Source organism: Panthera leo, chromosome B3, assembly GCF_018350215.1.
Source record: "Panthera leo isolate Ple1 chromosome B3, P.leo_Ple1_pat1.1, whole genome shotgun sequence".
Classification (NCBI taxonomy): domain Eukaryota; kingdom Metazoa; phylum Chordata; class Mammalia; order Carnivora; family Felidae; genus Panthera; species Panthera leo.
The window spans coordinates 117,293,988-117,320,975 of record NC_056684.1 but is presented as its reverse complement, the minus strand read 5'-3'; the positions used below and the strand labels follow the sequence as shown (position 1 = coordinate 117,320,975).

General features: G+C 43.0%; 1 protein-coding gene across 4 annotated transcripts in view; it reads left to right on the top strand.

Annotated features, from left to right (window-relative positions):
- DPF3 (double PHD fingers 3) overlaps positions 1 to 26,988 on the top strand; it is a 248,662-nt gene that overhangs the window by 217,414 nt on the left and 4,260 nt on the right. For all 4 annotated transcript variants that reach the window (XM_042943680.1, XM_042943682.1, XM_042943681.1 and 1 more), the window contains exon 9: positions 20,165 to 20,277. In XM_042943680.1, the coding sequence (XP_042799614.1) occupies positions 20,165 to 20,277 (113 nt within the window). The remainder of the gene's footprint in view (positions 1 to 20,164; positions 20,278 to 26,988) is intronic.

Here is a 26,988-nt window from a genome sequence, read left to right as displayed (position 1 = left end):
AGTGGTGGAAGTTTCAGGCACCGTTCCAGGGGTTTGTGGAAGGGAGATGGCAGTTTATATCTTACCCTGCCCCCCATCACTGATCATGTCATGAAGCAGAGGCCTCTTCTGTCCACTCTGCCCACCCACGCCTGCGAATCTCTGCCTCATCCACCTCTTCCCCTGCTTGCAGAGGCAGATGGAGAAAGCTGGGTTGGGGCGAGACTGGGCATCTTCTGTGTGGTTCTGGGGCACTTGTGGGGTGCATGCTTGCAGAGAGGCGTTGATGTCGCCCAGCTCTGGCCTTCCAGAGGTCAGGCTCTGTCCCACAGGAGGCTGTGTTGGGCCTGAGTGCCACCCTGTCCTCGGCTATTGAGTGCAGAGAAGAGGCCTCAGAGTGGATCCAATAGAGGAGGAAACAGACACCCAAGAGTCATTGCCAAGATTTCAGTGCTCCCTGGGGGCCGTGCAGGCCTGAGGCTCTGGACTTCCACTCGAGTGCTCTCTTCTTCGGGCCTCCTCCTGTAACTACACTGTCTCTGCCCAGGCTCTGTTCTCCCCCTTTTAGTTTTAGGGAGCTAATTAACTTCTTTGCCTCTAAGCTCTTCCAGTTGCTCACCTTTAACTCTGTGAGGCCGGGGTTTGGAGGTGGCTTGACCTGATTTTGCCCTGGGGTAATTCAGGAATGCTTTTAATCCAGGACCCTGGATTAAAAGCTGTGGGGGCTGGGATGACAGATTCACCTGGAGTGTGGACAGGGGACAGGGGTCGTGGAGAGGAAGCAGGACCTTAGCGCAGGAGGGCAGCCCTCTGACTTGGGAAGCCACTGGATGGCCAGAGGCCCAGTGCTCCGTGAGAGTGGCCCACCAGCCCCTCAGTCTCCTTGGGTCAGGAGAAGGGTCCTTCTCCAGGTCTGTCTCCTGTGGCTGAATGGTGTGGTATTTGCCTGCATGGGTGTTGGGATAGGATATACCTGTGCGTCTTTCCTCTGCCAACCCTTTGCTAGGACGTCTTGAGTCGATGACTTCCCTACTCTGAAAATGGGGACAGTGACACCTGGGTCACAGGTTGTTTCAAGCACTGAATGAGAACATATGTTCAAAGCGTCTAGCACTCAGGAAGCACCTTGATAAGTGGGAACTGTTATTAGTAATAGTGCTAAATACTCTTTAGGGCGGACTCAGAGAATTGAGTTTCTACATCTTGTTAAGAATTCAGCCAGAATTCTAGCTGTGTCTCCTGAATAAGGAAGAACCCAAATCTTTTTCCTGGGTTCTTATTTTCATTCTCTTACCCATTCCTTCCTTTGTCTTCTGCGTCTTTCTTTGTCTCCCCCACTCCTCTCCACCCCGTGTCCTTCCCCCCAGATTTACCAATTCTTCCTCTTCTCGCTTTATCTCTCCTCTCTGTTCTCATGATTCTGGAACTTGTGAGGATCTCTTTTCTTTACTTATTCGTGATCCAAAATGCATCCCAGGAGTTCTGAAAGTTGGTGCTTTCTGTTTTTCTTCTTGCTGTGAGTTGAACCTCCCAGCTCCATGAAGATACTACATCTCCTCCAAATGCAGGCTCCCCTGCTGGCTTCAGGGTCCCCACCACCCCTCGAGATAGGGATTCACTATCTTGGATCTTTTTTACTTTTAGTCTTTGAGTTCCCAACCACCATGGCAGGTGAATGTATGGGTCCGGAACTTAGGGGACGGGTCTGTGCTGGAGGGATCAGTTTGGGAGTTTCAAGTGTGTGGATGACATGTGGGGGAAGTGAGTCTAACCAGATAGAAAGAAGAGTCTGGAATCAGAGAGAAGTGAAGATTCCAGCAAAGGAGACTGAGAAGGGACAGCTGGGCATGTGGGAGGAGGACAGGAGACTACAGAAAGGGGATGGAGGGCAATGCCCTTTCAAGGAGTTGGGCTGAAAAGAGGAGTAGAAATTGGGTCATTGATGGAGGAGATAATCAAGAAGGGTCTCTTTGAAAAATGGGAGCTCTTACAGTGTATTTGTATGCCAGCAGAACTGTTGACTAGAGAGAGAAATTGATGCCAGAGGAATTAATAGCAGGAACAGAGTTCTCAGGGAAGAGTGAGAGGTTTGGGATCTGGGTACAAGTAGGCGATTGGCCTTGGGTAGGAGCCGGGAGCGTTTGTTTCCAGTATAGGAGGGTGACAAGCATAGGGCCGCAGGTGCAGAGGGCTGGGGGGATTTGCATGGAGAAAATGAAATAGTTTTATTCTGACCACTAATGTGTGTTCTTAACTAAATAAGGAGAGTGGGAGGAGGTGAATAAGCTATGGGGGATTGGAGAAAATGGAGAGGTGTGGGAGAGGGGTTTGATCAGCAAAATATAGGGTACTACTAAGATTTGTGGTCACCATTTCAATGGAGGCTGATCAGTACAGTGGCTTTGGGTACAGGCACAGACTAGGAGAGGGTTGGGCTTAACTGGAGTTGAGGTGAGTAGGACAGAGAGGAAGGGGTCAACAGATAATATGCAGAGATGTGATTCCAAGAATGGATGTGGAGTCTATGGATATGGGTGCGTGAGAGGTAACACAGAAAGAGTGGTATGTGTTAAGGAGTAGTGGTTGGAGCTTCCAATGAGATTAAAGAATTACTGGTGGACCCAGTAAGTCGGAGCCAACCTGGCTATGACTAACTGCCCCCTTTGGATTTGGGCTCAGGTGTTTTCCTCTTAAAATAGTTAAAAGACACAAAAACAGAAAATGGTGGAAAGCGATGCTTATTCTGGGGCTAATTCATTCATCATTGAAAGAGTGCACTTTAATTAGGCTTCAAAGATACTCAGTGGCTCATAACAACACAATGGAAATGATGCCTTAACTCTTTCCTGCCCCCGCCAGATCAGTCCCACTAACACTGGGGTGGGCATTTGTGTTTGTTCTTATTGATACAAGGGAAATATTCTAAGTGCTTTGTTGTCCAAAAAGGCCTTATCTTGGAAAGAGAGCATATGTTGCCTGTCTGAGGCCCCTGAGAGGAAGTGAGGGCCTCCTGTTTATGCATGGGACCCACAGGTCTCTGGCAAACAGAACTGCTATCAGGAAGATGTAGCTTATGTCTGGACACTGGCCAATATGAATTGATGTCTTTTGCATCCAACAATCACAGGACTGTCTGAAACACTTAAGAGTATGTCGACAGTAGGCTGAGGTTGAGAGGAATATGGAATTTCTGGGAATGAGAATAGAGGCTGTTGGTTGGTGCCAAAACAAAGCAGAAGAGTGGCAAAACCTTGCTTTTTCCTTTTTTTGAAAAAGTGTTTTCCAGTTTAACAAAGCAGTAACACACACCGTGTCAGCAGGATCCTCACAATAGAAGGATGAGGTGGGCAGGAAATGTTCTGGAGTCTCATTTGACCAAGGCAGACTCAGAGCAGCTGGTGGACTTGCCCGTGGTCTCGAATGCCTACATGGTGGCATAGCTTGCTGATATGCAGGAGCCTTGAGGAGAGTCTAGGAGGCAGGGGGTCCCCAAGTGTGGCTCAAGGATCCCTGCCCCTGTCAGGATCTGCATCACCCCTAATGGCGCTCCTAATGGGCTCTAAAGTTCAGGATCACCAGAATGGCATTGCTGTGGAGTGGAGAAATGGGAAGACCACAGCCTGATATTTCCTCTCTGAGGTCCTTGTTCTCCAAAGGAAAAGGAGAGCCTCCCTCTCGAGGCAAGGAGAGGGAGAAAGGTGGCTGCTTGGGAAGTGCGGTGAAGGGAGAGAACAGAGAAGGGGTTGGGAGATTAGGTAGAGTACGCGGCAGTAGGTAGGAACCGGAACAAAGGAACCTGATTTGATTAGCCCATGTGGGCCTTCAGCCACAAAGCAACATTAGACTTGCCATACCTGTTCCAGCCTTGGGGCTCTCCCTCTGACTGTGGCTGTGAGGGCCTGCCATGGGAGGTCATGGGCATCTTTCCTGATGTCACTCAAAGGTGGAATAATGTGGGTGCCGAGAGCTTGCTCTGGCTATTGTCTGGCAGTTGCCCCAGCCTCTTGGCACTTTGGTTTCCTTGTCTGCATGGGTCTTTACTGAAGTGGGACTGGCCTTGAAGGATGAATGGAAGTTCTAAGGGTAGGCAAAAGGTGGAGGTGGTATTTCGTTGATTCTTTTATTCGTATATGAATTGACAGTTTCCCTCATTCGATGAGAGTTGATTTGGTGGAGAGGCAGGGAGGGAAGTCAGATTAGAGAGAATGAAGACTGAGTGGGTATCCCAGAAAGGAAAGGAGTGGATTTAGGACAGTGCATCTCAAAATTCATTGTGCACATGAGTCGCCCAGGGATTTTGTTAAAATGCAGATTTAAGGTCGTAGGTCAAGAGTGGGTGTTTCTAACAAGTTCCCAGGTGATGCTTGGGCTTCTGGTTCATGGACTGTGCTTTATGTAGCTAGAGTGTAGACCATCTGCTCGACAGGTTTGGCTGTGAATGGGAGCTGAAGGATAGGAGAGAGAGACCTTTGTGTGCAAAAGTGTGAAGTGCAAACAGAGCAGGTTTTGGAGGAGGAGGGTGGGGTGGAGAGAGGGAGGAATTCAAGTGCTTCTCTGTGTGGCTGTTGCATAGGGTGTAGTGGTAGTTGGTCAGTGGTCATGAAAGAAGATGAATCTTAAAAAGGCAGTGGTGACCAGAGAGCAAAGAGGCTTGTAATGCTAGGGAGCTTACTTTCTGCCGCAGGCAATGAGAGACAGAGGAATTACTTAAGAAGGGGTTGGTCAGTACCTCATAACTGATGGCGTAGTTTTAAAAAAATATTAACCACTACTTAAAAAAATGTCTTTAGAAAGGGTCTTTCAGATCATCTTCTGTGAAAACAGAAGTATGTGACTGTGGGAATACTGTCTGTTAGTCCATCCACAAAACAAGGCCACTGTTCGGTTGGCAGTCCTAGTTGTTTGGATAAGGGTCTCTGACCCACAGAAAGGGAAACAGGAGTTAAATATTTGGCGAACTGCTTGAGGTTTGAATCCTTAATTCTCACAGGAGGCTTTTAACCTATTAAGCTTAACATCTTCCAGCTCAGAGGTAGCAACTATTTTCTTTCTATGCGAAAACTCAGATTGGTAACGATTGCTTGGAGTGCTGGGTTCAGAAGGACCCAAAGGTCTCAGCCATGAGGATTGGAAGAGAATGTTGAATTGATTAGTGATGTCTGCCATGAGTCATGAGTGTGGGATGGAAAACTGGCATATATGACACATGTTTAGTTATCTCTGAAGGGAGGTTAGGTTTCTGGTGACATATTCCTAATTCTCTCACACCAATCCTTTAGGTGAACCAGGGCCATTTCAGAGATACCCTCTTCGTTTCCCTGGTTATGAAATGGAGTGGACCATCACTCACCCAGAAAGGCTTTGTGAATCTTCAGACAGTTGTGAGACAAGTGTGTACATTTACAAACTATCAGGAAAGGCTCTCCTTCTGCGGTACTCTAACATCGATGGGTGTTATTGTACTGAATAAACTACTTGTCTTAGAGAATCATTTCTATTAAATCTGAAGACAGATGCTGGTAACTGAAAATAGCCATTGATTTGCTTTCTCTTGTACTATCTAAACTCCCTAATTTATCTGGAGGAAAAAATAAAGCCCGTGTAAAATCAACTCCTCCAGCTTTCTAAGTAAACAGTGAGATCAATCTTATTCATGAATTTGTTGGATAAATGTTTATTTGATTATAAGGAAAGGCAGATTAATCTTAGATGAGAATTTGGCTGGTGCCAAATGATCTGGGAGCTGGACTGAGTGACCACAGATGCAGGACTAGTGCCGAGCTGGTGGTGCTTTTGTGCTGGCAGTTGGAAGCAAATGCCGAGTTAATACAAGGCTGGACCGTGCTGGGTTTTGACGTAATCCCATGGATCCCACGGATATTTCTCCTTTGAGCAGTGTCTGTTCAGTGTGATTTTTGTTTCCTTCTTGTTGAGAGCGTAGAAGGACATCGGGGACCTCAGGGGCTCAAGGAGCTTGGGTAGGAGGCTTCATGGGTGGCTGGTTGTCACCATCATCATCCTCATTTTCCTTTCTCCTGTCATCTTGATTTGGAAAGTGAATTAGTGACTCGGGGAAATTGGAGGGGGAAGAGGGAAGAGGATTGGGAGGAGTTGGTGAGCCTTTGTTGGGGTTCAGAGTAGAGGATAAGGGTTTTAGGCATCGTGACTGCAATACAGTCTGGTGAATGAAAAAAGAGGGGGGCCCTTCTGTATGTTCTTTTGTTCCTCTCCTAAATAAAGTGAATAAGGAATACTCCTGTCCTTTCTTGGCTTGACAGTGTAATGGAGGTGTCTGGGCCTGTTGTGAAATTGGCTCTGGTTGCTGGATGTCTTTTTGTGTTTCTCTCAGAGGCTCCACTGGGAGAGCTGATGTTGGGCAATCCACTTAGGGTAGCTCTAGGGAGGACTTGAACACCCGGTTCCATGCAGGAATAACTGGCCAGCAGGATTGAGTGGGCTGATGAGGTGAGAAGAGGGGAATGGCCCCTTCCCTCTCTAGCCTTTGGCAGAGGAGCTGTAGCTAGTGATGTCAGGGACCTCTGTTGAGATTCTTAGGTGCCAAAGCCCAGTAATGCCACCAGAGCCTGCTGACCTACCTCTGGTAGCCTCCAGGGTCCCTTTGAATGGGCTGGACTGGCTTGCTCCTGGGCAATTCTTCCCCAGGGATTTCTGGGATTTGTCACTGTGAGATGGTGAGGACTTGACGCCTTTTCTTGTGTGAGGAAGCCCAGCTTTCTGGGAGATTTTTCTCAAGGCATGGAACATTGAGGGCCAAAAAGGCTTTAGGGGACAGCTGGACCACCTTTGGGTGGTACAAACTGACAAAACTGAGGCACAGAGAAATTCAGTGACCAACAGTGCCTTAGTGAACTTCTTGTAAATAAAAGGGGAAAATGCTATTATATTTAGCAACTTAAGGAACCTGAAATGGAGTTGGGCAGCTGCATGTGGGTCAGCTATCTTGGAACACCACGTAGTGAGAGACCACGGGGTGAGGTAAAGGGTCCAAAGGACTCGAGTGTGGAGACGTGGATCCTAGCCCTGTATCCACTGCTTGCTTGTTGCCAGAACCATTCTGAACTGCGGCTTCCTTGCCTGTAAATCAGAAATATTTAGATCTGACCTGCCCACCTCACAGGATTGTTGTCCCCCCAATAATGAAATCAATAATTTTATCCAATGAAACCAGTGACTAGAAAGATGCTTACTTGACAATATTAGGAGTAATGATCATGAAGATATCCAAGCATTGCTTGCTTTAGGCCAAAATACTGGCTGTAGGTTATTGTTCTGCTCATATCAGTTTGTTGAAGTTCCAGGAAATCCCTGACTTGCTAGCAGGGAGGACTTGTTCCAGGGAAGCTGAACAGAAATGTTGTTGGAGGTGAGATAGACTCAGGAAAGTGGAAGGAAGGTGCAGCAAGGGGAGGGGGAGACAGGGGAGGGTAGGGCAAGAACAGAGGCCAAAGGCAGCAGCTTGGATGGTAGAGAAGGGCCCTCTGGCCCACACTGTGCCAACAGGTTGGACTCAGGAAGGCTTTGGGTGTGTTTCTGTTGCATTGTGAGGTTTCACACCTATTCACTTCCTTTTCTAGTCACCCCCACATCACCCTTTAAATTATCTTAGTTTTCACTCTTAGCTCTTTTAAAGATGATTTCTTTAAAAAGTAATAGCCCTCCATGGAGGAGAAATTAGATAAAATCCCAAACCCCACTTATGCCTTCATTATTTAGCCCAGCACTGGCCCTCACTGTGGCTGGGATCCTGCCTCAGCAGGAGTCTTGTCAAATGTCTGACTTTTCTAGAGCCTTCCCACCAGACCCCTTACTGATCCTCCTTTGCCAGTGTATTAGTTATCTATTGCTGTGTAACAAATTACTCCCAAACTCAGCAGCTTAGAGCAACAAACATTTATTATCTTATAGTTTCTGGGGGTCAGGAATCTGGGAATGACTTAGCTGGGTGGTTTTGGCACGTGTTCTCTCATGAGGTGGTAGGCAAGATGTTGGATGGGACTGCAGTCATCTCGAGGGTTGAGTAGGGCTGAAGGAGTCACTTCTACGCTTGTTCACGTGTTGTTGATGGGCCTCCATTCATCTCAGGCTGTTAGATTGAGGGCCTTAGTTCTCTGCTGGCTGTTGACTAGAGGCCACTCTCAGTTCTTTGCCATGTAGGTGTTTCCATTGGGCACCTGGTAATGTAGCAGCTGACTTTCTCCAGAATGAGGGTAGGGAAGGAGGCAGGGAGGGAGGGTGGAGGAGAGGGAGGAAGAGATCAAAATGGAAACCTGAGTTACCTTTTTATAATATAGACTCCACAATTACATATTGTTACTTCCTCTTTTACTGTTATTTGTTAAAACAGCTCATTAAGTCTAGCCCACATTCAATGTTTGGAGACTAGCTTCCAACTCTTGAAAAGAGGAGGATTAAAGAATTTGTGGACATTTTATAAAAGCACCAGAGTCACCAACATTGCTGCCTGGTGATCATTTCCATCCTCCCCTCTCCTCACCATTCAGTCTGCTGCTCTCCTGTCTGTGCCAACAACTTCCCTCCTGGATCTGGGAATTCCTGGAGAATATGCAGATCCACCTGACCAGACTCTGGGCTGTGGGAGAAGCCTCCACCAGGACCTGCCCCAGACTTGCAGGCAGGGGTCTGAAACTGGGGACTGAAGAGCTTCAGTCCAAGGTTAGAGAGAAAGAACTGGCTTCCAGAGACTTGATGCATCTCTGGGGACAGGATGGAAACTGATCCTGGTAGGCTCTAACTTTGGCCGTGGAATCTCTGTCAAAAACTGACCCCTGCTATCAATGAATGGAAACAGATACAGACAGTATTCCTGAGACTATTTCATATGGCATTTCCAAGCTTGAGAGTGAAGGACAAAGCCTGTGGAAGGAGAAGCATGTTGCAAGAGAATCTTCTCGTGAATTCTTCCCTCTACAATGCTGAAAGCATCCAGCCATCCAGAGAGGCGTGAGGGTGCACTACTCCCAGAGACCACTTTATCCAGTGATCAATGGCTTGTTCTCTTCAGTTCTTATCTTCCCTCCTCTCTCACTTGATGGTGTGGCCATCCTTTCCTTTTCCTTGGATGCCTCGAAGGACTCTCTCCGGGCTCTCTTGGCCCTTTTGTGACAACGTAGTCTCTTTCTCACTGAGTTCTCTTGTCGATGCCCTGTGATGCCTTCAGTTCCAGTGGTTACCCTCCCCGCCCTTCCCTCTGTGGTCTCTACCCAAGTATCTCACCAAGTGCCAGGGCTTCATCTACCGCCCATACCTGATGATTTATAAATCTACATCTTCAGCCTGTCCTCTCTCCTGAACATAGACCCATATTTTCTCACCGACACTGGACATCTTCACCAAATGTCTCACTTGCACAAGTGTCATGTGCCAAAACTGAATCTATATTACTCTTTGCAAGCCCTCCATACCCATCTCAGCTAACAGTGTGGCCCACCCACTCTTCAGCCCAATCTAGGAATCTTGGTGTCATCTTTGAGTCCTTCCTCTTGCTCACACCTGTATCCAGGTAAGAATCATGTTCTGTTGACCAGTTCTACCCCTCAAATGTTTCCCTGATTTATTCCTGCAGTTATAAAGCTGGTCCTGGACTAGTGCCCCCACTCTGGAACCTAAGCTCAACATTAGTAGAACTTTTGTCTGTGTAACTCATTGCTTAGCACTCTCCACAGTGCCTGGCACATCACAAGTGCTCAATAAAAATTTGTAGAATAAGTGGTATTGTAACTGATCATCTTGCCCCAGCCATCTCCACTAATCTACCCTTTGCCCTGCCACCAGAGTCATCTCTCCAAAGCATGCATGAAAGCAAATCAGGTCCTTGCTTAAAAATCTCGGAGGGTTCCTCAGTGCCTACAGAGTCAAATTCAGATCTCCATGCCTGCATAAGGGACCCTTGACAATCTTTCTTCTTACCTTTTTAGCATTATCTTCTGCCACTTGCCTTTTGTCCTGTTCTCTTTGAGATACGCTGTTTTGCTTAAGTGGACCATGCACCTTAAACTCTGTAATGCTCTTTTCTCTCTCTCTCTCTCTCTTTTTTCCCACTTAGCAAATAATCCTTCATCCTTCAAGGCCCAGATCAAATGCTACCTCCTCTCAGGCTTTTCCCAAGCCCCACCCCCCCTTATTTATTGCTTCTCCATCTATAATCACTTTATTCATTCCCTTTTATAGTACTAGGTATATTGTATTATAGTCATTAAAAAAAATACGACCTATAACAGTTATTTGTTGCTGTATAACAAATTACTCCAAAACCTAATAGCTTAAACCATAAGCATTTATTACCTCATACTTTCTGTGGACAGGAACATACATGGTTTAGCTGGGTGCCTCTGGATCAAGGTCTCCCATGAAGCGGCAGTCAACTTATCATTTAGGGCTGTGAGCTCATCTGAAGGCTCTACAGGAGAGGTTCTAATTCTAAGCTCACTTACATGGTTATGGCAGGATTCATTGCCTCCAAGACTGTTGGACTGAGGCCTCCCTTTATTTGTTGCAATATAGACCTCTCTATAGATCATCTCACAACACAACAGCTGGCTTCCCTTAGAGTGGTTTGTGAGAAAACATAAGAGAGTATGCCAAAGATGCAAGCCACAGTCTTTTTATTACTCAATGTTAGAAGGGACATCCCATCACTTCTCATATTCTACTTGATAGAGATGATTCAGTAAGTCCAGCTCACACTCAAGAGGAGAGAATTATATAAGCTTATAAATACCAGGGGGGGGGGTGGTTTCGTGGCCATCTTACAGGCTGCCTATCACACCTCCTAAACTTGAGCTGCTCGAGGCAGGACCCATGTCTCATTTGTTTTTGAAACTTTATCACTTAGTACAGTTCCTAGCAGTTAGTAGGTGCTCAGTGAATTTGGTCAAATTAGATAGAATTATTTGTCTGTCAGAACCTGATCACAAGCAATAAACTGCAGCCAGAAGAACCCTCAAAAATAGACTAAAAGTGATTTAAAAATCAAACGTAAAACAAAGTGTCACAGGCATAGTATCACTCCTCTGCTTCCAGGCACTTCTATGATTTCTTCCCAGTGTCACATAGAAAAGGATAAAAAAAACAAGAAAGTATATTTTTTCTTTTGACCTGGTACAACTCAAGTATTTTTGAAAGAAATAAATTAGAATACCATCTCATAGGTTCTCAGACAACTCAAGAACTTAGACCACCCATGAATCCATCTTCTAATTCATGGAAGATTGACAGCCAGAGGATACAGGTAATCAAGTATTGATGAATAACTGCTCTTTTCCAACAGCTACCCATCAGTTATACCACAAACCCTCAAGAAGGAAGCACAGGGATTACAGGGTCTCTAACATGAGCAACAGTTTTTTTCTTCAGGCTCACGTTTCCAAGGAAAACCCAGAGCCTTTAGCTAACACCCATGGCTGGATGCTCCTAATGTCCAGAGAGGCCCTAAATGCACAGCCACTGTCAGGGATTCACATCTGATATTGATGTTTGGCTCTGAACAATGATTCAGTCTGGCCTCCACACACTGTTGTGGAGCAAACGTCACTGGCAGATGGTTGCCTACAATCTATACTTCCAGCTAAAGTTTTGAAAGTCAAATCAGCCTGAATTGCTTCATTCCAATGGTTACCCTTCCCTCTCCTTCCAACAAAATCCCTTTAATATTTTACTCTGTGGTCTCTCCCTGAATATTTCACCAAGTGCCAAGGTTTCATCTACCACCCACACTGGATTATTTCCAAATCTACATCTCCAGCCTGTCCTCTCTCCTGAATATGTGTTGGTGACCCTCTTCTTCCACTGCCGGCCTTGCAATACCTGCCCACTGTCACATGACCAGCTCGACCCAGATCCAATATTCTTCACGGATGAAAACTTTCCCAAGGCCTCTGTCTGCAGATTCATTGACAGCACATCTGAAGAGATCCAACTTATTGCATGGGGATAGGTGGTGTGGTCGATGGAAGTGCTTTAGGTTTCTAGATTTCTTTTGCTTTCTGTCATGGTATTGGACTAGTACTGGGCTAGCCCAGTGGAAAAGTTGACATGAATCTAGCAGCACTAACTGCTTGTTTTAATTTCCTTCTTAGTTCCTGTTTTCCCTTTGAGTTTTAGCTGGCAACTTTAGAAGCTTTGTTTATCCCACCAACCAGATGGGCAATTTGGGATTAATGATATCTCTAAAAATACTGTTTGTGAGTGGCATAGGCAGAGCTACAGCTTTATGGATAGCAGGTTTTTATCCTTTCATTTAATGTATTGGAAAACTAGTGCTCAGAGAGGCAAAATGACTTGTCCAAGGGACAAGTGCTCAGATGCTGCAATATATCTCAAATTGTGGTACTTACTCCACGAGGGCAGGGTTTGGTTTTTCTCGCTGCTGTATCCCCAATGCCTAGAAGAGTGCCTACCACATTCATTTATTCAACAATACTATCGAGGGAATGAGTGAATGGATAAATTATCCTTGGTCCTCACCTGCAGTGACTCATTAGGGATGCTGGGATCATTACCATGGCTCTTGACTTCTTTCTAATGCTGTGCCTTGGTCCTCACCTGGGCCAGTCAGGTAAGTTATATAAGTCCAGGTCAAGGCTGACTTATTCCATTATTTCACTCGAAGACGATCAACCACATGCCTTCAGGTTTATAGATGAGACTCTATCTTGGACCATTCTTTTTTTTTTTTAAGTTTATTTATTTATTTATTTTGAGAGAGAGAGAGAGTGAGAGTGAGCAGGGGAAGGTCAGAGAGACAGGGAGAGAGAGAGTCCCAAGCAGGCTCTGAGCTGTCAGCACCGAGCCTGATGAGGGGCTTAAACTCATGAACTGTGAGATCATGACCTGAGCCAAAGCCAAGAGTCAGATGCTTAACAGACTGAGCCACCCAGGTGCCCTGTCTTGAACTATTCTTGACCATGAAAACTTGGAGGAGGGTAGGATTTCTAGGGCACTTTGAGAATGATGCCACAAGCCCTTAGCTGTTTAGCCCACTAAATGTGCCTCTAATGCTTTTGCATGAATATGCTTTATATAGTTATTGATAATAATGACCAGTGTAACAATGTCTGTGGTTTGCGTTGCACAAGACATCTGGGTGTCCTAGAGTTTGGCAGCTTTGAGGGAGGATGAGCAGACCTCTATGACTAGTTGAACCTGCTGCACAGTGAAGTGTTGCCCAAGCAAAAGGCAGCTATGGCTCATACCGTCATTTATTTTTAATGCGTGTTTGTCTGTTTGGTCTTTACCCTTTCTACTCTCCTTCTCTTCTTTGTCTTCTTTGAAGTACATTAAAAACGATGAGGAAAAAAGGGAGCCACACGGGTGCCTCTGGAATGCTATTGTGTCATTGATTTGTGGATGTCTTAGCGTTAGAAGTAACGCTGGGGCAGATGAGAGTTGAACCTGCAGACCACTACAGAAGGTTTACAAAGCAGGGCCTGGGAAATAAGCTATGTGAAGAAGCAGTGCCTGGTTAACATACTTGTCATAATATGTGTGTGCAGGGGTTGAATTCTCGATTGCTCAGAATTGGCTCTCCCCTTTACAGATGAAGTATAATGATTCAGAGCCTCATTCCCTCTACCTGACAAGCTGAGTCATAGAGTGGAGGGGGGTGGAAAGGAGAGAGCGAGAGAAATAGAGGGAGGGGGAGACAGAGACAGAGACAGAGAGAGACAGAGAGGAGTGAGGGAGAGAGAATAAGTGAGAATGAATGGATCTGATTGAATGAGAGGCTTCCCAGAGTGAGCTAGTAATATTTTTTTCTCCTCAAATTACTCTTTAGCATGGATGATTCCAATTTGACTGCACTTTGCATAATTCTTCAGCTAAAGCTTCTTACATATTTTTGCAATATGTAAATATTAGAAACTTTATGTGTGCATGAATATAGGAGACTGTTAGAAATTTGAGCCAAATTATTTTTTAATGAATGCCCATGGAGACTTGATTTTGGTGCTATTTCAGACTGGAATTGATCCTACATATTTTATATAATGTAATTTCTATAAACTAAGCATCAGACCAATGAGTGCAATTTGAGGCTTGCACTTACTTGCCTGGAAATCATGGATATTTAGGTTTTTCTTTCCTGAGAAATTGGTTTTTAAGAGATCAACACTGATAAATAAGGAAATAAAATATAATTAGGTGTTTATAATTTCACAATGAATAAATAATAGACTATGCTAGTTCCACAGTTATTTGTATCTGTTTTATTTATATTTTTAGCACATAGCTAGCAAGATAATGCTGTGGGTTTTTTTTTTTTTTTTTCCTGGAGCTGTCATTTAATCAGCAATGTGGCTTAGCCTAGTCCAAATTCAATATTGGTGATGATGAAGTAAAAAACTCTCTTAATAAGGGTCATAATATAAGAGATATGTGTCACAGCACTTTGTCCAGTTTTGCCCAGGGTTTGTTGAAAATGAACTGTGTTTTTCTCACTGTGCTGCATATCTGTAGAGTGATATTGACTGGTTAATGACTTCTGGTAACTTCTAAGTCACAATCGTAATGTGAGCTTAATCAACAAGGTATACTTAGATATTTTCATCTCTGAAAGGTTGGAAATACCCATGTGTGTGGGCAGTTGTATATGAGCATGTGTAGGAAGAGATGTGAGTGTGAAACTGGTTTTTGCCTGGATATTTATCTGTGTGCCTTCTCACTCAAATACCATGAAATCCCGTTTGCTGTCCCCGGAACATTCTCCGTAGCTAGTCCAGGGGTTCTGAGAAGTCATGAGCTGTGTTCTTCGAGTGGTGAGGGAGTTGTCACTGCTTTCAGATGCCAGCCCTCTCTTTTTTTTACTGAGCTCGGTAGGTTATAGTGCATTCACCTTAGTCTCATTCACTCTCTTAGTCTCTTCTTTTCTGAGAAGCTTCTTAAATCCTACTGGTTTCCCCTTTCTTCCTACCTTCTGCAATAGCACCCTGGAGCCAAATTCCTATTGTCTGAAAACACTGTTCAGAAGTTAGGTTTCTAGCACGTGGTGACCATGTGTTAAATTTTTTTCAACTTTTACAGAGGATGGAGGTCAATTTTGGAAGGAGTTAGAGCTGGATTAGGAATGCATCTTCACACCAAGTCACTATAGGACCAACTAAATAAGCAGGCAGAAGATTTACTGAACCCTCCCGATGGAAGAAATTTGGTGGAACACTCAGGAAGGACTTGGTTTCTAATGATCTGGCTGGGATGAGTCATTCACACTGCAGCACTTTCTAAATTCATTTTGGTAATTGGAATCTTATAAATGTCCTGTTGATTCATCTCGCCCACAGAGACCTGGGAAGGGTTGTTTCCCCTTCACTCCATAGGGCTATTTAAATAGCAATACAGGTATTCCTTGCTTTAAGGAGGCTGGAGATAAGAAAAACTAAATTTCCAAGCAAATGCCTTACAGAATGATAGTTAACTTTACAAAAGAGTTGAAATGGGCATCTTTAAGTAGCAAGTGACTATAAGTAAAAATTTTCTTTACACCAATGTGTCTCTTTTTTCTACCCTTGAATTGGAAAGACTATATCTACTGTCTTACTTCCAAGATTTTAGAAAGTAGTTCTGGGCAAAAATGAGGAGTTTTCGGAGTCAAACTCAGGAATGGGTTACTAGCATTTTCCTTAGAAACTTTTTCCTTTGTCCAACAGTATGCATTATTTCAGTCATTTCTATGGTAGATAAGAATTTGTATTCTTACAGTTTTATCTAGCAAATGACTTTTCCAGTTATTAGAGACAGGCAACAGGCTGTCAACCTGTTGTGACAATACAGAGGATTTAGTTTTAGACATAATTTTTGCACCTGCTAATGGCTGCTTGTGTGACTTAACTTCTTGTGCCTCACCCTCCCCAGCTAAGACGTTGCATTCTCTACTTTCCTCTTGATCTTCAGTGATGCCTTGAATTTTGAGCTGACAGAGCTCTGTAGCTAGTGCTGAGGCTAATCCTACTTCTGCATTTTACTGGGGGTGTTAGGAATCGGGGGTAGGCTGTGTGAGCTTTGTTCTCTTCGGGGACCCTGATGACTTTCTCAAGATAGAAACACAGAAAAAGCCCATAGGATATTTTCAGAGACTTCCAACAGGAGTTTCCAGAAACCACTTGCTACTGTTCACTGGTCCAAAGCTATTCCAGAAAATGTCTTCAGAGCTTGGCACAGTGGTCTGAGAGAACTTGAATATAGAATTAGCTCTCAATAAATATTTGTGGAATGTTGTTGGCACAAAGCACACATGCCACCCTCCATCCCTACCCACAGAGGCAGCCCCACATGCACATTTGGCTACTGAATTCCATGTCATGTTCTGGAATGTGCTGACCTTCCTTCCTAGGGAAGATGACACTCCTGGAGTGTTACTATTAGTAGGGCAGCTTTTGCTCTGATCTGTCAACACTCCCTCACTCTGGGTCTTTATTAAGCAATGATAAACTCAAGAACCTGTGGAAGTCAACACAACTGACCACCCTTTCTCCTTGAAATCTCTTCTTTTGTCTGCTCTGACCCCATGCTTGCATAGTTTGTATCTACCTCCCTGGCCATCCTTCCCAGTCTCCTCTCTTGGTTCTTTCTTTTCATTGTTAAATAGTTGAGTTCTCTATGTGCAGTCCTAGACCTTTTTCTCTCCCCTCTGTTCTCTCCTCATCCTTTCTCTTCCCTTTGCCCTTCTCTTCGATGACTTCATTAATTCTCATGGTTTCGATGACCACCGATTTAGCAACGGCTCCTAAATTTATAGGTCTAGTCCATGTTTCTCTCTTGAGTTATAAATCCATATATTTGACTCTCCACTTGACATTTCTACCAGAAGTCTCCCAAACTTCCCAAGTTCAACATGCCCCAGACAGAGAGAAGCCCTCTCTCCCTGCTCTGCATCAAGTCCTTCTATGCTTATTATAGTCTTTCTCGTCTGAGTAAAGCTATTGCATAACCCACACAGGTTCTTAGATCCAGAACCTTGAGAATATTCTCATCATCTCTTTCTCCCCACACTCCCAACATTCAAACAGTTGTTGAGTCCTATCAGTGGTTTCTTTAATACTCTGAGATCTCCACCTTAGCTTAACCATCCTTGTCTCTCTCCCAGTAGCTTCTGACTGGCTTCCTGGCAGCAATTCTTGTACCTCCCTTTCCCCCTGTTCCCCAACACATTCTTTTCTTAGACAGCAGCTTCTTCCTTCCTACCTTCCTTTTTGATGATTTGAATCTTTATTTGTGCTTTCCTTATTTAAAAATATCCTTTCAACTTTCTATTTTGAAATGATGATAGCTTCTTAGAAAGTTACAAAAATATATTACACAGAGGTCCCGTGCACCCTTTGCTCTGTTTCTCCCCATGGTACCGGCTTACATAACTATAGTACACTCTCAAAGCCAGGCAACTGACATCGATGCAATTATTCACATTTTACTGGTTTTACAGGCATACACATGCATGAGTACTCATGTGTGTATATGTACGGCTCTATGCAATCTTCCACATATGTAACCGCCACCACCATCAAGGTACAGACTGCTTCATCACCCCAAAGGTCTCTCATGCTAAAGAATGCTCCTTTAAAACACAGTGTGATCCAGGGGCACCTGGGTGGCTCAGTTGGTTGAGCGTCCGACTTCGGCTCAGGTCATGATCTCGCGGTCTGTGAGTTCGAGCCCCGCATCAGGCTCTGTGCTGGCAGCTCAGAGCCTGGAGCCTGCTTTCGATTCTGTGTCTCCCTCTCTCTCTGCCCCTCCCCTGCTCATGCTCTGTCTCTCTCTCTCTCTGTCAAAAATAAATAAACATTAAAAAAAATTCAAAAAACAAAAAACAAAAAAAAAACCCAAAAAACACAGTGTGATCCAGTCAACGCCTTGCTTAAAACCCTTTAATGGTTTTCAAGCCCCGAATCCTTAAATAAGGGCTCTAGGTCCCTGTGTAATCTGGCTCCAGGTACCTCTCTAGCTGCCTCTCACCTTCCCTCCTCCAAACCAGCTAAGTCCTCTTTATCTGTCAGGTATCAGCTTAAAGATCTTGCTTGGATGGTTTCCTTGACATCTCTGACTAGGTGAGGTTCTACTGTGGTTTGTTTCATTATGATTTTCCTTCATGGAACCTATCACACAATGGTAAGTGTGCATGTAGCTTATTAATTTGAGTTCTCTCTGGCTGCATTAGAGGGGTTTGGGGTGCCTTGCTCACCACTGTATCTTTTTTTGTCTAATGCAATGAGTGGCCTAGCAGGTGCTCAGGGAATGCCTGTTAAGTTAATGAACAATTATCTCAAGACAGCTGGTTGTGGCTGGGATGAAGCCACAGAACTGGGCAAAATCGACTTGCATATGTGCGTATCTGCTCCGTGGACTCATCTTCAACCTACCCAAGGGTGCCCTGTCTGAGAACCTGGACATCCACAGCCCATACCATTCAGAACCTCAAGCTGGTGTTTTCTCTCTCATTCCCACCCCAGTATTCTTTCTGGGAGATTGGAATTGAGACCAACCCTGTGTCGTTCTTAGACAGATCTTTGAGATGTTTTCAAGAATATCAGCTGGATATTCATCTGGGCTTGTTTCTCTCTGGGTCATTGCCATGGTGGCACTTTGAGAGCTTTATTAATTCAGAGCTGTGGGAACTTCTAAGTTGGATGGCACCTGGTGAGTCCTTGAAAAGCTTTTAGATCTGCTCTCTCTCGATGCTTCTGTGTGTTCCTTGCTAAGTGTCCCCCGTGCTCCGCACTGATGAGTCATTTCCATCCCCACTCTTATTCTCTCAGAGAGGACTCCATGAGATTTATATTTGTGGACGCTCATATTTGAAGGATCCTTATGTTGACTGAATAGACAGCATGTTCCCGAATGACCACAATGTAACCAGCCCTCTGAATATTTGGAAGGGAGGAAATGGGGACCTCCTGCTGGGATGTGGCTTTGCCAAGGGGTGGTGCTACCATGTGGGGTCCTGACTATCTGTGGAGGGTACTAGGTTGGTAGGACTGGCTCTAACTGGTGTCCCCTCTCTGTAGTATTCTTCTTTGGGAGAACACGTTCTCTTACAAGCAAGAAGCAATGCAATACACTATGTGGTGGGTTTGGTGGAGCTGGGGGCTCTGGAAAAGGGTGAACCCCCAGCAGAGCTCCCAGTTCTTTTGTGACAGAGTCAGTCATGGACATTGCCTTGGGTGCTGTGGGCAGATTCCTGCAAAACCTGGGAACATCACCCAAGTTTCTCTTCCCGGCCAAATAGAAGGCCAAGAGTCTTCACATTCTATGGCTCCTAGCTGCTCTCTCAGGGCTGGCATCTCTCTTTTGGGTGTGCCATGGCTGCAAAGAGAGTCCAGCCCTTCATGCCAAGCCTTGGATGATGGGCCACTGGGACTGTGTGCTCTGAGGTCACAGCTTAATGTCCATCCCCAATTAGTGTCCACCCCTGATTTGCTAATGGTTTGGCTAACATGATACTTGGGATGGAGAAGAGTAAGGACCAGTGGATAGACCTGGTCATTGTGATGCTATGGTACACTTTTTTGCCCTGCCTGCCAGGCCGATCTCCTCCATGGTTCCTGTTACTGTGCAGGGCCTGAACTTCTACTAGTGTCCTGGGTGTGGGTATGGATTCTTTACATAGCAGTGCAGTGCTATTTCACAGAGCCCCTGAACTCTGCCCTGGGAAAGCTCACACGCTCCTTCTGACCTCCTCCCTGTGCCTGGAGGCAGTGTGAATGTGGACAACTGTGCAGGTTGGAAGGCCTAGCTCCAAACAGCTCTTATGTGTTGCTCCTGTCACGGTTGATGCTGAGGTTTGGGTCGAAATGCTGGTGACTTTCATGGTGCTGCCTTGTACAGTACACTCCACAATTTCCCTTCTCTTCCTCTCTGATCGCCACTTTCTGTCCTCATTGACCGGTTACACCTTCAAGGGGACGTGACTCTTAGGGCAAGAGGATGTGGATGGCATCTATCCCCGGTAACAGGGTTAATGCCAATATCTCTCTTGGGCCTTGATCTGATGTAACTGCAGGTGGCTGTGAGGGGTGTGGGTAGGGGCCCAGTTTTTCCCCAGCCTGTGCTACCTGCCCTTCCTCTAAGTTGGGCATAAATGTGTTTTTGGTTAAAGTGATGTTGAGGGGTGACAGGTCAGATCCTCTGGTCCTTATGCTGCCATTTCTGCTTCTTGCAGGTCACCCAACCTGCCTGCAGTTCACCCTGAACATGACCGAGGCCGTCAAGACCTACAAGTGGCAGTGCATAGAGTGCAAATCCTGCATCCTTTGTGGGACCTCGGAGAATGATGTGAGTTTGGGACTTCCCTTGCAGGAGGGAGAAATCCAAGGGTCTGGGAATCCTTAGATGGGTGGAAAAGAAGGAAGGAATCTTGTCACTGGGCTCCTGGGGAAAATGTCAGAACCCCTCCTTGCCCAACAGGGACCTTGGGTGCTCTCTGTGCCTGTGGAGGGAGGTGTAGGAGGTGACAGCCAGAGGCTACCTCACTGCCACTTTCCCTTGAGGGTTCAGTGACAGACAATGGTGCCCACTGCTTATGGTTGGGATGTGCCTGACCATTTACACCCTGTTCCAGAGTACGTGATCTCATTGGGTCTAAACGTTAACTCTAATAAATGCAGAATTTAAAAAAAAACACACTTTTTGTTATAGACGATTTCAAACTTATACAAAGGTACAGAACATAATGAAACTGATAGACCCTACCACCAGCTTCAACTATGATCAATACTGTCCAGTCTTGTTTTATAAATCCTCCCACATCCTCCCACATAATCCCGGTCATAATATCACTTTACCTGGAAATATTTCATGTTTCCCCAAAAGATAAGGACTTACTTTTTAACAAGAGTGACAAAAATGTTGACATAACTAAAAAAGAATCAATAATTCCTTAATATAACCAAACATCCAGTTAACATTCCTATTGCCGCAATTGTCTTGAGTGTTGCCTTGCCTTAAACTGTCTTAAATGTTTTTTTATTGTAGCTCGTTTATTTGAATTGGGATCCAGATAAGGCTCATCCATTGCAATTAGTTGATACGTTTTTAAAGTTTCTTTTAACATGTATGTTTCCCCTCCATTTTGCTCTCTTTTTTCCCCCTTGAATTTTTGTTTAAGAAATCAGTTAATTTGTTCAGCCGAGTTTCCCAGGACTGTATTTTTACTGACTACATCCCTATACTGGTGTTTGACATTTCCCTCTGTCTCTTATATCTCTTGTATATTGGTGCTTAGAACTAGAATCCTCATCAAATTCAGGCTCTTTCTCTCTGTCTCTAATATTAAAAAATATATATTATAATATAGTATATATGGGAGTTGATTATATGTATATATATGTATATATATACTCATACACACACACACACATATATCTCAAGACTACTTCATAAGTAGTGTGTATTCTTTTATCAGGAAGTATTTAATGCCTGGTATATTTCTTTTTGTGAATGTGGAAGCTATTGATGATCTTCAACTTGATTGATTATTTTTTAAATGTTTATTATTTTTGAGAGAGATAGTGGAGTGAACAAGCACAAGCGGGGAAGGGGCAGAGAGAGAGGGAGAGAGGGAATCCCAAGCAGGCTCTACACTGTCAGTGCAGAGCCTGACATGGGGCTTGAACCCATGAACCGTGAGACCATGACCTGAGCCAAAATCAAGAGTCAGACACCCAACCACTGAGCCACTCAGGTGCCCCTAGACTGACTGTGTCATTAGAGGTTGCAAAATAGTGATATTCTTATTTTATAATTTCTTCTTTGTTTACTAGCTGGAGTAGAATTATTGCAAAGTAGAACTTCTGCAAAGAGAAACTTTTCCAACCTTATATTTGGTTACTCTCAAGTTTAGATTATATAGAAAAGGTAGGATAAATGCTTGGTTCTTTCCCTTTATTTATCAGTTTTCAAAATCACAAGGTAGTTTCAACACCTATTCGTGATTTAAAAAAAAAAACACTCAACAAATCAGGAATTGTGGGATATTTCTTAATATGATAAACTTGTTATACCTTAGAACTAAATCCATTATTTTATTTAATGGGGAAACACTAGAGGCATTTCTACGAAGATCAGGAACCAAGTAAGGATGCCCACTATGTCCATGACTATTTGCCATCATTCTAGAGATATTAACTAATGTGATTAGACAAGAGAAATCAACTGCTGGTATAAGAATGGTAACAAAGTAGCAAAACTCTAATTCACAAACTAGAATAGTATATCTGGAAAACCCTAGAGAAGCAATGATAAAGTTACCTCAAACATTAAAGGTAGCAGGATGTTATCTGCTGATAAAATTACCACACAAAAATGAATAGCCTTCACATGCACAAATAACAGCCAGTTAGGATACAATAGTACAGCAATCCCATTTACAATAGCAACAAAGAAGAAATACTTAGAAATAAGCTTAACAAGAATGTGTAAATCCCATATGAAGGGGAAAAAAAAAAAAAGGTTTTTTTGAAAAAACAAAAACAGGTTTGAAACACTTTTGAAAAAGCCCAGAAGTAGACTTGAGCAAATGGAAAGACATTTTTTGCGATCTTGGATAGAATGATTCAACATTAGAAAGATGTCAGTTCTTCCTGAGTTTACAAATTTAATTCAAACCCAATAAAAATACCAAACAAGCTCTTCTATGGAACTAGACAAATGGATACTAAAGTTCATGTGGAAAAATAAATATGCAAGAATAGTCAAGAAAACACTGAAAACAACAAATTATGAGTGGAGACTAGCCCTATCAGTTATTATTTATTTACTATAAAGCCTCTAGTTAAAACTGTGTAGACAAATAGACCAATGGAAGAGAAAAGAAACCCATAGATTGACCCAGCTATCTATGGACCTTTGGTATTAGGCTAAAGGTTGCCTCTAATTACATTTTCATGAATGGTTCTGACACAATAGGGTAATCATTTTGTAAAAGATAAAATTAGGTCCATATCTCGCATAATATATAAGAACAGTCTGTAAATGGACTGGGGATCTAAATATAAAAAATAAAACCATGTTAGTATTAGAAGAAAACACGGGTGAATTCCTCTTTAGTCTAAATATAAGGAAAGATTTTCTGTGACTCAGAATTAAGAAGCAATAAAAGAAAATACTGACAGATTTGGCTACAGAAAAACTTGCATAGTAGGGTTGCCTGGGTGGCTCGGTCGGTTAGGCGTCTTGACTCTTGATTTTGGCTCAGGTCATAATCTAACTGTTCGTGCGTTTGAGCCCTGCGTCAGGCTCTGTGCTGACAGTGCAGAGCCTGCTTGGAATTCTCTTTCTTCCAACCTCTGCCCCTCTGCTGCTCATGTTCTAAATCCCTTTGTCTCTCTCTGTCTCTCTCAAAATGAATAAACATTAAAAAAATTTGCATAGTAAAAAACCATGATAAAGTAAAAAGACAGCTAACAAACCGGGAGGATATATTTGCAGCATATGCCACAAATAAAGAGCTAATACCCCTCACATACAAAGAACTCTTAACATTTGAGGGACAAGGGACCAGAGACCTGATAGAAAATGGGAGGTGGAGGGGGTGGGCTAGATGGGTGATGGGCATTAAGGAGGGCACTTGTTAGGATGACCACTGGGTGTTACATGTCAGTGATGAATCACTAAGTTCTACTCCTGAAACCAATACTACACTGTATGTTAAACTCGAATTTAAATAAATAAATTAAAAACAAAGACAATGGGTAAAAGACACGAAAGAAGAGTCACAAAAGATGTAAAAATAGACCTGAAACATTTGAAAAAAAAAAAAATGTCTGAACACACTCATAATTTAAAAAATTCAAATGAAAAAAAGACTGGGATACTATTTCTTACCTGTCAAACTGGGAAGAAAGAGTATGAGAATACATTCTGTTGATGACGCTGTGGGGAAATTGGCACCCTCATACATTGTCAGTGGGAATACAAAGTGGCACCACTCTTTTGTAGGGACATTTAGCAATGCCTGCCTAACACAACCACTACGCGCTTACCTTTTGACTCAGCAATCTCATCTTTAGGAATCTACCATGAAGGTATACTTATAACACTGTGAAAATACATGTGCGTAAGGTTATTCATGGGTGCATTGTTTATAGTGATAAAATATTGGAAATGACCTAAATGTTCATATGCAGAAGGATGATTGAATAAATGATGGCATAGCCATCACTGGAATACTTGCAGCTATAAAGAAAAATGAGGCAGATTTTTATAATTGATATGGAATTTCTAAGTTTAGTATTATTAAATGAAAAAAATCGACATCAAAACAATATCTGTATCCATAGTATGCTGCCATTCTTATAAGAGAGGCATAGGAAAAAAATATATATCTGTTTGCTTGTATAAAAGTACAGGAAGGATAAACAAGAAACTAAAGAGACTGGTTACCTACAGCAGTGGGAGGGGATGGGGCAGAAAGAACAGGGAAATAGGGGTTGGATAGCACTTCTCTGAGAATGCCTTTTTGTATAGCGCTGACACTTAGGACCAAGGTAATGTTGTACATACCCTATTACAGGAAAATACTAAAATCAACCAGGATGTTGGGGGGTGGGGACTGAAGCTGGAACATGAACAGTAGCAAATGAACCTAATGTAAATAGGTAGCATAACCATCCTGCAGGGTGGGGAAGGAAAGAGCTAACTTTAGTAACTTGAGAATGCAGTACACGACTATGTGTTTTCAGGCTAAAGGTAGAAAGACTATATAAATATCGTACCCTAGTTAGTAAATTTGTTTCTTACAGGCATATAAGTTAGCCATTCTGAAACTACCTTGTGTATGTACAGGTCCGAACCAATAAGTGTATATTGTGGTAATGAGAGCCAGTTTCCTCCATGTCACAGAAAGAAGAGTCAAATAAAGAGGGAAGGCTAGACTGAATCCTGTGGTGTTGGGGGTGGAATAGGGGTGTTAGGATAAATTTATGATTTTTGATATAACGTATTGTGTATCTATATGCTTATATATTTTATATAAGATGTGTGTGTATGTGTGTGTGTGTGTATAGTTCTCTACATGTATACATGTATATCTATATGTAATAGATAGATACAGAAATAAATACAGGTGTGCGCACATGTACCTACACATACATTTACTTCCTAATTCTATTCTCTGGGAGAGCCTAGAAGCAATGACAACGCAGAAGCGATGAGGATCCATGGTACCCAGATACTGGTTTCTAAATACCATTCTCCAGTAAAAGGAATTAGGAACCCTTGGACAAATGGCTGATCCTAGGGCTGGAGATACAAGAAAAGTCTGGAGCATCCTGTGGTACTAGAAAGTAGGGAAGTGCTCAAAAATTGATAAAGCATGCCTAAAGGACACAGGAACTAACTTGAAGGAACTCCTAATGGCAAATCTGGGATAATTTGAGCAACAAAGTCAATAATGATAGTGTTGCATTAAAATCCGAAGAACAAAATCCATACTGCTATTTAAAAATTTGAATAAATAAATAGGGAAGAGTTAAACTCTTTCTCAGTAGAATTCCAATTAATAAGTGTAGAGGGAAGAGGGAAATCACCAATAGGCGAACATCACTGTTTTGGGTTGTTGTAAGCAAGAACAATCAATTGGTGCCAATTGGTGAGATTATTTGCATAATCTCAAAGTATCTCCCCAACCAGATTACTTATTAATACATTACAAACGGAAAAATTATAACTTTATAGTAAACACTGGCAGACACTGCCTAAACTATTTGATCAGAATAACATTACTCGTAACAAGACATATTGGTATTAATGCCCTGATATGATGCACTAAGAAGGGCACCACATCTCTTTTGTAGTATTCTTGCCCAAAGTGCACACCCTCAATCTTCCCATGAAAAAAGATCAGACAAACTCAAATTGAGTGACATTCTACGAAATCACTGGCCTAGATTCTTCAAAAGTATCAAGGTCGTGAAAGACAAACCGAGAAGCTGTCACAGATTCAAGGACACTAAGAATACATGACAACTAAATACAATGTGAGATCCTGAATTGGATGTTGGGAAAAGAGACAGAGGTGGGAAAACTGGTGAATTTCAAATGAGGCTTGCAGATTAGTCAATAGTATTATGTCAATGGTAATATCCTGCTTTTCATGATCGTCCTATCATAATGTAAGATGTCAACACTAAGGGAAGCTGAGTAAAGTGGGTACAGAAACTCTCTGTACCATTCTGCAACTTTCTCTACGACTAAAATTATATCAAGATAATAAACCAAAAAATAAAGGGATGTTTCCCTAGCTTCTTCCAAAGGTGACAAGGTTGTTTTTTTTTTTTTTTTTTATAAATAGTATCTTTATGAACCCAAGGATTTAAATATATCTTATTTGTTTCAATCCATTACAGTTAAAATTGTCCTATATTTGACCAGCGAGAATGTAATCAGGTTGGATCTTGAGTCCTTTAGACATGACCCCAATAGTATTTGATGGTTTCCTTGCTTTCCAATATGTGAAGTTATTTATACATTTCATGCCCTGGACCTGGTGCCAGCCATTTCTTCAAGGACCTCTGGTTCATTTCAGTGGGCAATGATCTTTAGAGAACATGATAGGGGTACCAGGGGTGCTAATTTTTACCTCATTAGTCATTGTTTTGGGGCATTTTAAATGGATACAGCTAGAAAATATGTTTTTGTTTGTTTTAAAGACAAAATACTGAATTTGCATGGATACTTGAATTTATACTGATACTTCTAATTCATACTCAGGAATAACTATAGGGTTTTTACTTAACTTCATTGATCTTACATCTGTATTTTCTTTCAAGCATGTCAAAGTTCTTCTCAATAACAACATAATCATTCATTTGATACGTACAAGTTTCAGAATAGTAATTCCACTATTACCACCAAAAATATGATTGCTGAAAGGAAATATATTTTTATATATACACATACACACACACTTATTTTTGTTCAAGACTAAGATGATGACTAAGGATGTACAGTCAAACTACTTGATTTAGAGTCACTTGAAATAGTTAC